This window comes from Dendrobium catenatum, unplaced genomic scaffold, assembly GCF_001605985.2.
Source record: "Dendrobium catenatum unplaced genomic scaffold, ASM160598v2 fragScaff_scaffold_1056, whole genome shotgun sequence".
Lineage (NCBI taxonomy): Eukaryota > Viridiplantae > Streptophyta > Magnoliopsida > Asparagales > Orchidaceae > Dendrobium > Dendrobium catenatum.
Window position 1 is genome coordinate 59770 of NW_021319518.1, and position 12224 is coordinate 71993.

General features: G+C 34.7%; 1 protein-coding gene across 1 annotated transcript; it reads right to left on the minus strand.

The window, feature by feature from the left end:
- Positions 1-2371: 2371 nt before the first annotated feature.
- On the minus strand, positions 2372-11621 carry LOC110100625 (protein WVD2-like 3). The gene is made up of 7 exons (XM_020828213.2): positions 11366-11621; positions 9458-9992; positions 8842-8930; positions 8662-8755; positions 8506-8577; positions 5749-5859; positions 2372-2924 (listed from the first exon to the last, which is right to left on the minus strand). Exons 2-7 carry the CDS (start codon positions 9965-9967, stop codon positions 2673-2675), a joined length of 1128 nt encoding a protein of 375 aa, XP_020683872.1. The 5' UTR covers positions 9968-9992; positions 11366-11621; the 3' UTR covers positions 2372-2672.
- Positions 11622-12224: the final 603 nt, after the last annotated feature.

A 12224-nucleotide genomic window follows, 5' to 3' on the forward strand; every position in this document is an offset into this window, starting at 1 on the left:
CCACCACATTTCTATCTATATTCTTAACTTTACTCCAATAATCATCAAATTTAAATATTATGCAGAGCCACTCCTCCATATATAACATGATATCAACTAAAAATACTGAAAAAAACAAAGGTTGTATGGACAACAAAGAAATTTAAATGTGAAAAATTTAAATGTGAAAAGGTTTACCAAATATTTAAGTTTTGTTTGTTTAAAAGTAAATTTATGTATTAAAAACTATTTAAAATAATAATAAGAAAACCATCCCAAATACAAGAAATTATTGTGTGAACACTGGATGGAGAGAATCGTACGAATTTGCTGCGCTTTTTCAAAAAGGGTAGCAAATATTCAATTATGAATGCGTTGTTACTGCTCTTTTGCAAAAGGACAGTAAAAACGCAACAAATTTAGGGTTTAGGGTTTAGGGTTTAGGGTCAACAGTATAACATGACAGTAAATATTAACACTGCCCTTTTGCAAAAGCACAACAAAAGAACAGTAAAAGCGGAGCAAATTCGGACGGTTCTCCGTCCGGTGTTCGCACAAAATAATTAACCCCAAAGAGATATTATTCTATGCGGACACAATGTAGCTTTGTGTCCGGAGGCGAATCAGAACTCGCCACATCAAATGGTATAAAATAAAGAGGTGATGTGAAGTACTCTGACTTACCTCTAGATGACATTCAATATCAGCACAGAATAATTAATTGTAACTTTGTGAATGATGCTGTCTCGTTTCTCCCATACGAACAATTACCCTTATTGATGTGGACACATTGAAAGACCTGATCACCATTTTTTAACCCATGCATAAATTTCCTCTGGCCTCATTTGCCAAGGTCGAGGCAGCGAGAACTTCATCACCATCCCTACTTACAAAATCCTTTATTTCGGCTTTCGCGCGTGATTTGCAGATACTCCGAACCAATTTTTTTCTCCAAGTTGAATCGACGCTATCTACTTTTAGTTTAGAGTTAAAAAAAAAAAAAACTTTTATTAGGGTTTTGCCATATTGATGACAATCAAAGTTAGGAGAATTTATTACGTGCGGAGTTCGAAAGTAGCTGATATCCGGGTTCTAATATGTACAAGTCACATAACCTATACATATCCTATACAACTTGTACACATAGTATGTATAATACGCTTCTTATATAGAAATCACGTGGCGTGTACACATTAATCCGACTACTAGTTACATCCAGACTTTGCAAGAAATTTTTTTTGGAACGGGGTATCCACCCTTTGCCACCTCAAAAAAGCGCTTGACAGCGTGAACAATCATCGATTGACCTAGAAGAGACACCCACCTCAAAAACCTTCTAACCATCACTTGATTAAACCCCACTTAAGAGGCGTTGCCGCTCAGGGGGAATCAAACACGGATTGGAGATTTCCAATCATACTCTCCCATTAACCAAGCTAAACATGGGTGAATACTCTACAAGAAATAATCTCTTATTTTTTTCTTGAAGTTACGATGTGCTAGGCTGACAGCAACATAATAAATAAATAAATTAAATTAAAATACACTAAATCATTACGGGACTACGCATCAGTCAAACTAAATTTGGGAAGTTCTCTTTTTATTTTTTAATCCACGCATAACACGAGTTTTCTGCTTATCTTATAAATCAAGTAATTCTGGTAGGTGATGCATGCATCAACAATACAATTATTGTTGATGCTTTAAGTTTCAACTCATACATCTATTAAAATCTCAATCACGGGATACCTATCAATTGCATATAATATCCAAAATGCCACAATATACCAGCTCATTATTCCTTGAATTTTATTTGATTAGTGAATTAGGATTATAGAGCAATGCTCCAATATTATGCAGCAAAGATTGATAAATTTTCTTCAGAAGCAGTTTTTATATTGTTTTTTTTTTTATCATTTTTTAAAATTTTCAATTTTTTTCATCCAAAGATCAGATGATTTTTGGCAATGGCTTGTTCTAACACAGACAAGCAGAAAGTGGAAACCCGAAATTATTCTGTGCGGACACCGGACCATTCAGAGACGAAGTAGAGTGTACCATATCACCCGGTATACTGCGGTACATAACCACAGTACACAACAAACATGTGATGTGCCACGTTCTGATTCACCTTCGGACAGCGTTCGTATCCGCACAGAATAATTTCACCTGCAACTGCCAATACAAAATACTCCACAAGTGCTATTCGACTCCCAACAATCAAAGAAACTTTTTTGCTTTAGTAAAACATGAGATATACTACTATGCATAAAAATACATTCAATCTATCTTACCCTTATCTGGTGTATCACAGGGGGCTTTGTCCCTTTTCTACTGCTTCATTACAGGTTTGATAAAAATAAATTCTTGAACGAGGTACTCAACTCTAAGATGAATGAAATTTGACTCACAATTTCACCAAAAGATTTAACGGTCCTTTGGTTTCAAAGATCAGTTTGGTAAAAAGGTTACAAATCCAACGGTAATATCAAGAATATAACAGTAACAACAACAACAACGACAACGACAATAACAGTTCTTAGAGAGGGAAACAAACTGGCAAGTCATTGGTGCTCAGTTACGTGCACCTTACGATTAACTACAAGATTTACAGCCATCATGCAATCAAGCACACATTGGTATTTAGTTCAGATCTGTAAAAGGAGAAATTATCGCTAGTGAGAACTCACAGTTCAAGAGTGCACAATTGCCTCAGTAGTTTCCTGGATAGTTACTACATTCCCTTGTTGCTTTTCTTCTTCAACTTTCCATGGAGTTCTCTTCTTGAAGCTTCCTGATTTACTGCCATCTTTACTACTATCCAAGCTGTGACGATTAACACGGACAGTAACTTTGTTGTTGCCATCGGCAGGGGAAGAATTTAAGGAATCACCACAGCTCTTCCTTCGACCAAGCTTCGGCGATTTTGCGCGAGTTGGTGGAACCTGTGAATAAGTGGGATAGCAGTTAAGAACATCTACACCTCAGGTTCACATTACCATAAATAAAAACTAATTCTTAAATGCCCAACACTTGGATCGATTCAAAATATCCAATCTAATTGATGTTTTACTAAAATTCTATAAGATGGCAGTGAGACATGCAGTGCTTTATGGCGCAGAATGTTGGCCGTTAAAAGAGAAGCATAAAATAAAGTGAAGTGTTGCAGAGATGAGGATGCTCAGGTGGATGGATGGCTTCACTGTTAGAGACAAAAAGGAAAATGAGCATATATGTGAAAAGGTTGGAGTAGCTCCAATAGGAGATAATAGGACACAATGGAGACAAAAGGATTCAGGTAGTCAAACCCCACGTAGTAGGATAAAGGCTTGACATTACTGTTATAATCACCGCCCATTCTTAACTCTAGAACTTATATCTAAATTACATCATCGTTCTTTTATATAATAGTTCTTAGATCACACCAAGATATCACTTTATCCTCAAATAATATAGATTAACAATTGTTAATAGCACAACAAAATGTGCACATTATAACTAAATCTTGTTTTTTTTTTTTTTTTGCTATTTCTAAGCCTTCTCTTCTAAAAATTTGCAAAATTCCTCCAACTTTTCATATAATTTGATAGATGTTTCACCACTAAAATTTTCACTCATACTTTTCCAATAATTATTCAAACACAAAAATTGCTTCAATAATAAATCTTCCTAACATTACAAAATACTTTATAATTTTGATTCATCTAAAATTAAAACATTCTTGGAAATTTCCTCTGTTTTGAAATATTGGTACAAAATACTTCTTCTCCAATGATTAGCATATTCTTTACCTTCAAAATCTTATTAATAAAATTTGTAACCAAAACACTAATAATCTAATATATAATAGTATCTCCTACAACTCTCTGAATCTCAATAGATATCTCACATGGAATAAAGACTTTATCTTTTTGCATTTTCTTCAGAGCTGCCGTTGCTACAAATATTTATTACCCATAAATTATACATCTCATTATTTTTTCACTATGTTCTTCTACAATAAATTCTGCCTTAAGATTCTTATTTATTAATTTCTCAAACTAATAATTCCATCTTTCCTTGATGTTTTCGTTTTTAACAAGGACCCTATTAACTTCACTTCTATATATATATCCTTCCACAGTACTAAACCCTATTAAATAAATCATAAATCAAATTATATAGTTTTCGCTTTGCTCACTAATAGCTCTGCAAGAATTTTAGCAATATCATAATAATTATAAGCATGAATAATATAATTTTTTTAAACAATCTTTAAAAGCACATTGTTTTCTTTGATAATTTTTAATTTCTCCTGACTCTAACACCAAATTTCTTTACTAATGTATGATATGTTTCTAAATTCTCCTAAAACTTACATGCTAATTTTCTTAACGAAACTAGCCATATTATCACACATTAGGTTCGACTTCACTAAAGAATTTCAATTTTCATTTCTTAGTAACCTATCCCGAAAAATTACAATTTAGCACCTTTCAAATTTCACCACTTTATCCAGGGCAATTATCTCTTTCGATCATTTTTTTAAGTATAACATTCATAATAACCACTACTCTATGATATTAAGTCGAAATCTCTCCAAAAATAATTCCTTCCAAATAAGCCTATTTGAGATTATAAATAGAAGGTCAAACTTCAACATTCTCTACAGATACAACAGATCAATCTGTTGCCTAAATAAGATTTGATTTTCTTAAAAAATAAACTTCGGGATGATGGAAAGTTGCTTTTGAATGGTGAATTTCAAAAGAGAAATGTTAAATGAAAAAAAAAATGGAATTTAAATGCTCCAAGTCAACATAAGAAAATTACAAGAAAAAAATGTCGTAAATGATTGAAACATTACAAAGCACATAGTGCATGTGTACAATTAAATGACAAGAATCCATGAAAGAATAAGTCAAATCATGACTTTGATTCATCCATCTCAATGGTGAACACCCAAGAAAATAATCAGAATCACATCCAAAACAAACCAACATCTCTAGGTTTTGAAATAGCGTCAAATAAATTGTACGAACATCCTTACCCACAATTATACCCACAATTATACAAAGGGGGTTATTTTAACCATGATCACCAAGAGATGGACTAGGAAAAACTTCTAATAACTATTACCCCTCTCTCCAATTAACTATCACTACTCACAAACATCTCTCTCCTCTCAATTTCCTAGACTTGCTGGCCAAATCCATGCAGGTAACTTCCTTTTGATCCTCTCCCTCTCTGAGCACCATAACCGTGAATATAATCCCAAACTGAGCATCAAGAATAAAAAAAACAGTGTGCTCACTCCTCTTGAAATCCCAATTGCGACTAAAATCATCTTTTCTATTGAAACACTGATTTTGTAGCTAAAACATACATTTTCATTTTCCAAAGAATGAAACCAAAAAAATTCACAACATCCAATATTGGAAAGATGATTGTTTTAGCCTTACACTCAAATAAGGATCACTGAAGCCAATAAAGTTTAGATTGCTTCATAATTCTCAATTTATGCCCTACCAAATTAATTCCATAGAAAAAAAATGAAGCAAGCATCACGAGAATAATATGCACATACTGCAACAGTTCACATAAAAAATTGATGATAGTAACAGGAATATAATAATTGATATAACATGTATGCCCTCAAATACATGACATACGAGTAGAGACAAAGTGAAAAGTATTACTACAAAGAGTTGGGCACGAAGGGTCCACTGACAAGCACAGAACCTGCACAAGTTTGGTAGGAAAATAATTATAAATAGGAGAAACAGCTACCTTCTTAAGTTCAGCCTTAGGTGGGGGACCCTCATGGTAGAAGTTTGGCATAGGTGTAGCTTTGAAATTCATATTCCTCCTAAGCTGTTTCAAAGCTGCCTCTTGTTCCTCCTGGAGATTGAAAGCCATAAAAATCAATTGAAAAAAAAAAACATAGCGCATCTTCTGTAGTTGGATCACTCTCAAGGCAATCAACTATAGAATGCATACACAAGAAGTTGGCACAAATTATGATCAACTATTGACGCAAAACACTAAATCCCGCCTTCAAGGGGCAACAAAACGCAATACATAATAAGTTCCCAGCTTCTCAGAGTTATCACATTAGCCATTTGAAGCATAAGAACTAATGCGCTATTCATGAGGTGAGCTGTCATAAAGAGACAAAAATTGAAAAATAAAGTAGGCTATAATTCATCTAACACACTAGCTAATAAACATATTGTCAGCTGTTACTACCAGAATAATTACAGCAATAAGACTCTTGATTAAAAACAAAGGATACATAAGACCATTCCTCCCAAACTTCGAAGGAAAAAATACGTTATGATAAAATGAAAGTACAAACTAAGCTAGATCAGAACTAAAATGGGATACTAAAACTGTAATAAAGTCATACAAATTTTATAAGATTTTTTATTATCTAAAACTTCTGGAAAGTATCCGCGTTCAGAAGTGTAAATGCTCTCAACTATAGGCATTCATCGTAAAAGACATGCAAAATAAGAAAAAAGGGGGTTTTGAAATAGCGTCAAATAAATTGCAGGGAATTCACAATACATATTTTCTAAAGAGTGACAAACATGCAAGACGGAAATAAATTACAAGCATCAGATATTATTTTCAGAATTCCTTGACTTGACTAGTTTTCAATTATAGAAAACCTGGGATAATATGTTCCAACACAGCGCATGACGATGTCACTGTATAGTGGCAGTAGAGAACTAAAATGTCATTAAGTTATTGCATAGATGCCTCTACATACCCACAAATGCACAAGCACATATAAAGCACATATCCTGAATGCCAAACAGATGACCGCCATCTCATGTACACTAGGAATTCAGAAGAAACAATTGTACCAGCAGCCTTAAAAATGACTGCCTTTTCATGTCCATCTCAGATGCTAAACAGTGTATGATTGTTAATAAAAAATACTATACATTAGAGCTAGAGGCAACAAGGAATTCAACCTGGAAAATGCAAAAGATATGTCTGTGGACAATAACCACCCAAATTTGAGATATTATGAAACTAAAACAGTGTGAACTGAACATCATATAATAAGCATAGCTTATTTTTTGAGTGGAAAAACAATGCCTGGCAATTGGACGCAGAAGTAAAAAAATAATAAAATATCATGTTTTTAAGGTGTAGGCATACCACTAAGAGCTTTTTCAAATATGCAGATAGAATGCCATGTAGGAATATAAAAACTAATATAAAAACCACAGATCCATAAATTGAGATCATGCAATATATTACATATGAAGTACAGATCAAAATATATGAAATTTTGAGATTTATATAAATGATTAAATCCATCAAATATTCCGAAAGTTCTTCATATTCAGGTTAATAATTGACAGAATTCTCAGAAAAAATGATATGCAATATATGTAAGAAGTTATAATCATATAAATTAAGAGAGACTATACCAAATAAAACTATAGGCCTGTAACCTATTAAGCAGACAGCTATTGCGGATGTAAATTTATATGATGGCTTATTAAACAGCTGAGATGCCTCAATATCAGATAATTTGCTTCACTAAGAAAACCATAGATACTCAAACAAGGTGAATATTTGATCGAATGATAGATTCAAATAGTTGGCTCATCAAAAATTAAAAAGCTCAAGCTTTCAGCGACCAAAATGTAACATGTTGAGTTCAGGGCATCTAGCTTTGAGTTTGGAACCAACAAATACCACTTGATGTTACCAAATCACTCAAAATCCCAAACTAATGCAAAGTGTGCAACCAAAATATATAGTCAATGCACCAAAAACTATTGCTTGCACAAAACTCAAATGTAATTGCAGCTTGGTTATCAATCAGCACAACACCCCTAATGCCTTGGGTTATAACCATAGTTCCAAATAAAACAGCATGTGGGTGGGTCCCAGCAATTGGGAGAAACCTGAGGGACTATCCTTTATCATTCACCCTCATGTCAACAAAAGCCAAGCATTAAACATGTGACTTCTGGTTTTCCTGCTCAACGTAGGACTAGCTCCTGCTGCTGACTCAAAAAAAAACCAGAAAATGTGGAAACAAACAACAAGAAGTTGTATGGTTAGCACATCGCCAACTGTAGGACTCCAGCATGAAGGCTACCCAACACTGCGTTCCCCAGCATATTTTGTTGTAGCAGCAAGAGGGACGGCCCAACACTTGGAGCCGCAACACGTGTGATGAACCGCCTAATACATGGAAAAGTACTCTAATGTTCAAATAGCACATTATGTAACTTCCAAACACATATGCCGAACCTAAAGAATTACTGGCTCCCAGTACCATACTTAATCCCGTGGATTATTAGATAAATAAAATAAATTGGGCAGTACGTGAACTTTAACATTACCCATTAAATGATCATATCAACTGCAATAAGCAAATTTGCCAAATGTCAGATAGAAAATCTGAATCGGAATAAAAAATGTTAGCTTCAGTACAGTTAAAAAAGAGATAAAATAAAGAAAGATAAATTAACTTTAACAGTCATTAGTAATCAATATCTCTGATAGAAAATAAACCTTTTTTCTGGCTTCAAATTCGTTCCTCTCTGCTTCAAGTGCCTGATGCTTTTGCTCTAATTTTGAGTAGAACTGGCATGACAGGAATAGATAAGGGTTGAGTCAGCTTAAAGCTAACAAAAAGTATCATATGCATGAGAAAAATGATTAAAATACCTCTTTGCGCTTTTCAGCACGCTCACTGCATCTGAAAGTAGGCGTAGATGCAACTGTGATTCTACTTTTAAATGCTCTCAAAGAAGCCGAAGTCCTATGCATCGCTAAGGACATACTAACAATGTTAACAGAAAAGAATTGAGACTACAAAACCATACCAATACAATCACCAAAGGATACGATGAAGCAAGAGAGCAAGCATCCTCTTCATCAATATGCTTTGTGTTCTCAGGCTGAAGGGGTTTCCTTGAATCAATATATGATTTAGCCTACAATAGATAACCAAATAATCACTACTGGATCAGTAATGCATTTATCTTTAACCTAAACAAAGTTATGGAAAAATGTATCATACAAGCCTAAACAAATGAACACGGCACTCCAGCAAAATATCATGATCTATGAATAACTCTAGGTACTCAGATATAATGAATCAATGTCTAGCATCAATGGTTTGTAAGACAACAAGAGAGTTCATTTTCTCAGAGCAAAAACAATGGAAGCTAATTTTCGATTAAAATCCAAATACAGAATCACATCAACAGGCAGGAAAAGATGAATTGGAAAAAAAAAATATAAGCAAAGAAAGACTGTGGTTTATTCATAAATGAAACTGATTACCGCGCATGTTGTCTAGATACATGGAGCATAAATGGCACATTTTTTTTAATAGATAAAGCATCATTTAGGACTCATATTCCTTACTAGGACAAGATTTGTACAACTAACAAACAAGAATTAAGTATCTTAAAACAAGAAAAATTAAGATGAGTATAAAGGCAAATGACATTCAAACCTGAGCCTTCTTTACATGATTTGGTGACTCGTCATGATTCAAATTTGCAAGCTTTTTCTGCTCACTTGAACAAGCACGCTTCTCAGTAGCAATGGAAAAGGGCTGAGAAACAGTGTGATTGGAACGTACACTGTGATAATCAGCTTTAGCAGTCAACTGGGAAGAAGGGTCCAAACTTATATTCTGAATTGATCTTTCGGCTACACTGTTCAACTTCTCTTTCAGAGACCCCTCTTCCAGACTAAGATTTTCCATATTTGCTACTTCATTTTCCTGCAGAAAATTTTCATGTGGAGACACAGAGGCTCCAATAGGAGAAGCTACACTGCCTTCCTTTTCTCCATATTCTGAATTTACAATCCTAACATAAGCTTTTCGATCAGGACTTCCCTCTATAGCTTCATGAGACATGGAAGTTTCAGATGATTTGGATGATTGATAGTCCGTGCACTTGACATTGTCATGGGAAAAGTGAATAACATTGTGCTCTGACTCTTCATATGTAGGCATGGCCTAATTTTACTTCCCAATCAAGCTACATAAGCCATGGAGAAGATGTTAGATTGTCTGAAATTGAAGATTGGAATTATAACATTCAAAAATTTATGAAGATGGTAAATAGATAAACTCCATAAAATAGCAAATAGATTTGAAAACTTCAAGATCCCTAGGAATGTCAATCTAGGACTTTCTGAATACAATCCTAATACTTTGAATCATATTTGATCCTTCGATATTTCCATTACCATTTCACTTAAGGATTAAAACTGCTTATTCAACAAATATTATTATTCACTTTTTCGTGTACAAAACAATTAAATCCGAGACATGCAATAGACAAACACCTTTACATCATATAGATGGGCACATGTTCGATTATATGCAAAGGATGCATAAAAAACTACAGCAAAATATCATAAAAACTAAGAGCCGAATGTTGTACATATCTGGGTTTACAAGGAAACCATATGGGTGGACAGAAGTAAGCCTAACAATATGCATAGGGACACATAATAACATGTATGTAGCATATCATACAAACTCAAAGGAGCGCATTAAAAAAACACATAGCAAAAGGTAATTAAAAGTTACAAACTGATTAAGCCGTCAATTGTAGATATCTCAGTTTGCAAGGAGCCATAGGGATGGATGACAGTAAGCTAGGATATATGCAGCAGGACATACAATAACATGCATGTACCAAGTCAAACAAATTCAAAGCTGCAGAAAATCCTACCAATACCCAACTAAAAGTTAAGCCAATGCCTAGAGATTATTGATTAGCTTAAACTTGGGAATAACAAACGATAATAGTTAAAACGCTCACAAGAAGAATCATAAAGGCTTTCGCCAACCAAAAAAATAAATAAGGTAGCCCAAATCAATACAAATACAAGCTCTTCATGATTAAAGAGAGCACCAAAAATCTGGCTTCCAGATTTTTCCAGGAATATGATCAATCTCTTGAACAAACAAGCAAAATACTCAAATCAAAGCATATGCAGTAAAACCGGGAAACGAGCACCTCCATGCTATTCATTATATTAAACAAAAGAGTATAGTCGCTGGAGAAACATTACACATTACACAAGGCACTCGAGCTTCATTAACCCAAACAACAAAAGTATGCAATTCTAGAACTCAAATGCAGAAATATATCATAAACCAAGCAAGTAATCACTCGATCTGCATTCTGAAACGCTCGATATTAAAATCCGTACAAAACAATTAGACTGAGACGAGAAGCTTGAACAGCCCTCCCCTCTCAATCACACATACCACAGACACAATGATCGTCCAATCAGACCAAGTAAAACAATATTCCGCTGCAAATATACTTTACGATCTTCGTAAAAAAAAACAACAAACAGATCGGAGAGAAATGGAACAATGCCAGCAATTTCTCACCCCAGTCGACGCCCCTGGATCTCAGAAAAGCTCGATTTCCTGCAGGGGATTCGGATCGGAACTAGATTTCTCCGATTCCTTAGCCCTCGAATCTTTTTCTCCCCGGCTTTATCTCTTTGTCCTCCTCCTCCGCCGCTGTGTCCGCTACTGCTCGGTTCTCCGTTCGTCGCGGAGACAACGGATACCGTTAAATCGATTATATAGGAGCCCCGGGCCAGACCTCGGGTGTCGCATGACGGCGTTAATGAAAAACGGAGCGGGGGAGGTTTAAGAAAAGAAGCCCTAACCAGCCAGTCATTTCGTGACTATAGGTGCGAATCGCGGGTTCGAATCATCCTCATCCGCCGTGTTTCACGGTAAGCTTACCATCTTGACAGCTGGCCGTCGTTGCAGCGTCGGCGGGGCAGTGAACCGCGGCATTAAACGTTGGAGGTGAGCGTAACCAATGACTCCACCGCGGGTGAGCAAACATGAATCCGATTGATTAGGGCTCTTAACCAAATTATTATGCTTAAAAGTCATTGTTAAACATATTAATACAAAGATTTGTGCTTTAAAAATATTTCTTTTCAACAAAATTTTAAGCTAAGTAGCTGACATGACACCACCTCATTACTACGTTGCAATTTTAATTATGTAATAATAATTGAAAGTGTGCAATTTTTTTATTTAATTCTGCAATTTATTTTGAATTATTACTAATTTAAAATTTCATGATAATGAAAGATAATTTAAAATATTGCACTATATGAACAGCAACTTATTAAGCATTTGGACTTGTTATGATTCAATTGGTCTAAGTAACTCTATGATGCAGTTTATTTCTTAATTAAATAATTAGATTCTCCATTTTTGAAAG

What these genes read in the sequence shown, in the direction of transcription:
- LOC110100625 (XM_020828213.2), bottom strand. Translation starts at nt 9,967, where the DNA reads ATGCCTACATATGAAGAGTCAGAGCACAATGTTATTCACTTTTCCCAT. An exon ending in GCTTGCTCTCTTGCTTCATC is followed by an intron (nt 8,756 to 8,841) that starts GTATCCTTTGGT and finishes AGCGATGCATAG; the next exon opens with GACTTCGGCTTCTTTGAGAG. An exon ending in GTGCTGAAAAGCGCAAAGAG is followed by an intron (nt 8,578 to 8,661) that starts GTATTTTAATCA and finishes CTGTCATGCCAG; the next exon opens with TTCTACTCAAAATTAGAGCA.